At 41.0% G+C, this 5,000-nt stretch overlaps 1 protein-coding gene across 2 annotated transcripts in view; it reads left to right on the forward strand.

The window, feature by feature from the left end:
- Window positions 1-3,811, forward strand: part of LOC138053592 (uncharacterized) — a 17,684-nt gene extending 13,873 nt beyond the window's left edge. For both annotated transcript variants that reach the window (XM_068900205.1, XM_068900209.1), the window contains 3 exons: window positions 1-161; window positions 2,878-2,957; window positions 3,500-3,811. The exon at window positions 1-161 is cut by the window's left edge and continues 161 nt beyond it. In XM_068900205.1, coding sequence (XP_068756306.1) covers window positions 1-161; window positions 2,878-2,957; window positions 3,500-3,615 — 357 coding nt within the window. In that variant the 3' untranslated portion in view covers window positions 3,616-3,811. The remainder of the gene's footprint in view (window positions 162-2,877; window positions 2,958-3,499) is intronic.
- The last annotated feature ends 1,189 nt before the right edge of the window (window positions 3,812-5,000 follow it).

Genomic DNA, 5,000 nt, shown 5'->3' on the forward strand with positions numbered 1-5,000 from the left:
GATGGAGAATCCTCTTCAAGTGGGAATGTCGAAGAACCGTTCTCAAGTGAAAGTATGAAGACCTCACAAGCGACATTTGACTGTGTGTCACAAAGCAACGATGGATACTTCCTGGCCGAAAATAAAGTATCGAAAGAAATCAAAAAGTGGTCGGACATAAGGTTGGTATTCTAAAAAAGAGATCGCGAAAAAATAATAAGAATTCAACTCGTTTTGTTTCTTTTTTCAACAGGACTTGGGTTACTTGCATTACGTAACAAACTTCATTGGCGTACTTACAACTTACAAATTTATAAAAAAAGGTTGCTGTTATTCACCGTGGTGAAGTATAACAATAATAAAGTAGTCTCGTTTGTCTCACGATGTGGTCACTTGTGACCACATCGTGCGACAAACGAGAATACTTTATTATTATTGTACAAATTTATAGTTTCTAAAGAAACTGCGGTGGGAGAGTGAAACAGGAAAATTTGGTTTTATCAAACGTGTTGATAAAGGTCGAATTACCAACGTTTCGAGTGTTAGCCCTTTCGCTCTGACGAAGGGCTAACGCTCGAAACTTCAGCTTTCCATATCGTTTAGGGACCATATCGAACGTCGAGAATATTTTCAGAACAAAACAAATGAGCCAAAGCGAAGTTGATTGCAGTCTTCAAACTCGCTCTGGCGGGAAATGCCGAAAATGTCGCAGCCGTATCTCTTTCCAGCACACACATATTCTTCAACCTACGTCACAGCATGCCAATAATTAAGCGTTTTCGAGCGTTTTAGCGTGGACAATTGAAAACGCTTGCTCGCTTCGACGACACGACACAGAGTTGATCTATGGGAACCTAAAGAAAATGTCGGGAATTTTTTGCCTAGCTGTATCTGTATCTTAAATCAGGAATTATCGAGGTCGTAAATGTTGCATCCCTAGGGAATTTCCTTTTATTTCCGTCACGGTATTCTATGTAGTACTCATTTTTATATGGATTTTTATCTTAGGCGTTTCAAAGGTAAGCCTGAATTAAAGGGGAGTTTTAAAATTAAGCAATTAAGCCTGGCGTTTGCGCGCCGTTTTATGTAAATTTGATGCTAAATCTCTGTATTAACCCATGAGAACTGAATAACGCAACTGAAAAGCTGGCGTAAAAGGCAAGCTGGCGGAGAAGCACAAAGGTGTTGGTGTTTCGATTGCGATGGGCTCAAACCAATCCTCCTGGTAGTAGCCAAAACGCGGGGCCGGGGTCGGGGTGTAATTATTTTTTTCCAAATTTTGTTTCAATTTTTGTCGTTACTCTCCTGTACTGCCAAATGTTCTGCATCTTTCCTTCATTTATGGTGGAAATAAGTGAAAAAATTAGGGAACATACGGAAGCTACGAAAGGGACATGTTTGTTTTTCGAAATGAAGAGAATTTCCAACTGAAATTGGAGTTTTTGTGGGGAATATACGCTAGCTCCTAGACACACTGAAGACTCGCTTAACTCCACGTGTTAAAACCACATTTAAACGTTGAGTTCGTAAAAATCTTCTCCGCAATACAGTTCCACGATTGGACGTGACGTAAAAGAATTGTTCTCTCTGTTGTTGTGTTTTTTATCGTAAAATTGGATTCGATCCCTTGACGTCTGAATAGTTTCTGCTAAGTCAAAAATTTATTCTCCTAGACGAGGTTATTTATCACCAGGTAATTCCATGGTTTTGGAAATAGCAGCTGCTTTATTATTCATCAGCGTCACAAATTCTTGCCGATTTTGGGGCTCATTTTGTTGAAACTCAAGCAAGCTTCCAATACAAGAGGCCTGTTTAAATTCGTGAGTTATGCACTCGCTGCGGGCCTATTGTCACAACGGACTTACACTCTTAAGCCGCGGCTACACGAGCGATTTTTGTCTCGCGCAGGTGATGCGATTTTTTTCACATTTTGTCGCGTCGCCTGCGCGCCAGTGTGTGGCTACACTTGTGACAAATTTTGGCGACAAATTGAAGGCCGCGTGAATCACACACTTCAAGAGACCTGGGCACTATAAATAGACATTCCTACTTTAATTTCATTAGCTAAATACTCTAGTCGCGTCGCAAGCTCGGACAAAAGTTGCAGGGTGGCTACACGGGCAACTATCTCTGCGATTTTGTCGCGAAAGTTTCAACTCTGGCGACTTTTTTCTTGCGATTTTGCATCTGTCGCGTCGCCAGTTCAAGGGTGGCTACACGTGCGATTTTCATCTCGCGCTGGCGACGCGACAAAGTTTGAAAAAAATCGCATCACCAGCGCTAGCAATCGCTCGTGTAGCCGCGGCTTTACACTCATACAACACGGTGACATAGTGTGTAGTGCACTTACAGTGCACTATTACAAACAAGCAAATGAGAACTTGCGTGACTGCGTGACGACCATCGTGGAAATATATTTTTTTTACGAAGTAAACAGTACAATGCGATTTTAAAATGTGGAGCTCAGCGAGTCTTGGCAGTTGGTGTAAACTCCAATTTCAGCAATTGCCGAAATTCTCTTCATTTCGCAAAAATAAAAAAACAAACTCCGGTTTTCGCAAAGACAAAGTCAGAGATGTCCCTTAAGAGCTTTCATAGCTTCCTCAGGTTCCTTGATTTTTTTTACTAATTTCCACAATAAGTTAATGAACTCGAGAGTAACAGTAAAGGCGAATAACGACAAAAACTGAAACAAAAAAAATTGGGGAAAAAAAATACCAGGACACCGATCCAGGCTTCGGCCCCGGCCCCGGCCCCGGCCCCGCGTTTTGGCTCCCACCTCAAATACTTGCATAACCACTGGTTTCCTCCTACCACTGAGTTGAGATTCTTGTTCATTTGTAAAAAATGATGATTGTTTGCTGAATAGTGGCATGTTTTTTTGTCTACCATTTGCAGGGCCTTCTACGCATTGAAAAAATATGCCTGCTTCAAGTTCATCAAGGAAGGGGTTTTCTTGCAAATTGGCATGTATTCTTGTAAGTATTTCCTGAGTTCAGAAATCTCTCAGTTCGCAGCATCAATAAAATCGCCCTGATTAGTAACATTTTAAACCCGGATCAGTTTTGTTCTTGGTTTGGACTCCCGTACCGTGACTGAATCATCTCCACTCCTTAGGGAGAGTATAATTTTCTTTTTACCGGGAAACTTAAAGCGAGCACCAAAACAGCGGAAAACGTTTAGTCAAACCGAGTGTTTTGTTTTCCCAGTGCAGATTATGCATTGGCGATATTCCGGAGATTTGCAGAGAATGAGTGTATTAGTACGATTATGTGCAAATTTAATATGAAAAAAAAAACGTTTTTGGTTATCTACAGTGGTAAAAGGAAATTTTCAAGCTTGATTCAAGCAAATACTCACTGAAGGTCTGTTGAGGTTTCCGGCCTACGCATGCAAACCGGATCTTCGTGGATAGCGCTTCAAGAAGCACTGTGGCATAGCATTGACAAAGAAATTCTGAAAAACAGAGGAATTCTTTGTAATAATGTAAATATTGATGATCGAAAATTTTCCGTTTCAGTCGGGGAAAAACCTGCCAAAAAAGACGCCAAAGAAGTTTGTTCTGGCATGGATGACAAGGAATTGTATAACACCATCGGTTTTATCCCAGCTAAAAAGTCCAATTCCTCTGATTAATTGATGACAATAGTTCAGTGCATGCAGAGTACATTTGAAGTTCAGTTAGTTAATTAAACCAGCTGATGTCATCAACTCACAGATTCCAGCCGAATTTTACTCGGAATAAAAGTTGATCTGAGTTGATTCTGAACACTTCAGACCTCACAAAGTAAGCACATATCATCAAATAAAAGTGAATGAAACATAACATTAATTGAAGTTGTGTTCAGTATTTCCTCATTTGCTGTCATCAGAAACCCATAAGGGTTGAAACGTGTAACGCGCGTTCACAGCTTCCGAATATTCAGTGCGAACTGATTGGTTGAATGTTTCAGTGCTAAGTACCAGATTTGGAAACCCCTCGCTCTTGTTTTTCCAAATATGGTACTTAGCAAATTGAATATTCAGAAGCTTGTTTCCCAGCACACAAGGGGCCGTTACACGTTTCAACCCTTATGGGTTTCTGCTGTCATTCAATGTCTTTTTTGCGTAAGGGGAACATCAGACACAAGCAGACAGGTCGCAACTTGCACAGACGCAGTTATAGTTAAAGTATTTTCTTGTAACGAAAAATGCAAATGATCAAGTCAATATTGTCGGAGTTTTTGTATCCCGCTAATGCTTACCGGTCTGTATACAGACTCTCCAATACCATTCCTTGAAAAAAAATAAAAAGATAATTTTCCCTTCCTGCCCCAAGAATTGATGACTGGTACAAAATCACGGTTGACACTACACTGAGCTGCCCCCGCTGTTCAATGTGTCTAGGGCCCAGGTAGAGGAGTGGCCGTGTACCGAAAGGAGCAAGTGATGTTGAAGCGATGAGAGAACAAGTCAGTAGCGAATCTGAAAAGGGCGTTGTGAGTAGACGGTTTGATCATGGCGGACACGATGGCGTACCAGTGGAAACCGGCAGAAACTAAAGGAAACGCAAGATCAATTTTTACCGCAATGTGGCCACTGTTTACTTAAAAATGTAACATATTGCAAGGGATGACACTTTTTTAGTCTTGAGTAACGTAACCTGAGTATCAGGCTTTCTAGTTTTTTTTTCCCCCTCCCCTTAGAAAGGCCTGATGCTCAGGTTACGAGTAACGCGAATAACCACTGATGCTGCACGGTTTAATGTCAATGTTTTATTTTAATAGATGTCCTTGGTCTGCATTATATAATCGCAGTTATAGGATTAATGACCAAATGAATAGTAAGAAACCGGGAGTGTTAAAATCCGACTGCATGAAGGAACTAAAACCGCGTCACGGTATTATTAATGATAGGTGCATCGAGTGAGCATTTTCCTGGTAACACACAACTCAGTATACACGCAAGCTACCGATAACGCGACCGAAAACGTCAGTTAAAAATCAGTATTTGGGCGAACGCGACTAAAACCAAGTCCGAAG

This window comes from Montipora capricornis, chromosome 1 (genome assembly GCF_036669925.1).
Source record: "Montipora capricornis isolate CH-2021 chromosome 1, ASM3666992v2, whole genome shotgun sequence".
Lineage (NCBI taxonomy): Eukaryota > Metazoa > Cnidaria > Anthozoa > Scleractinia > Acroporidae > Montipora > Montipora capricornis.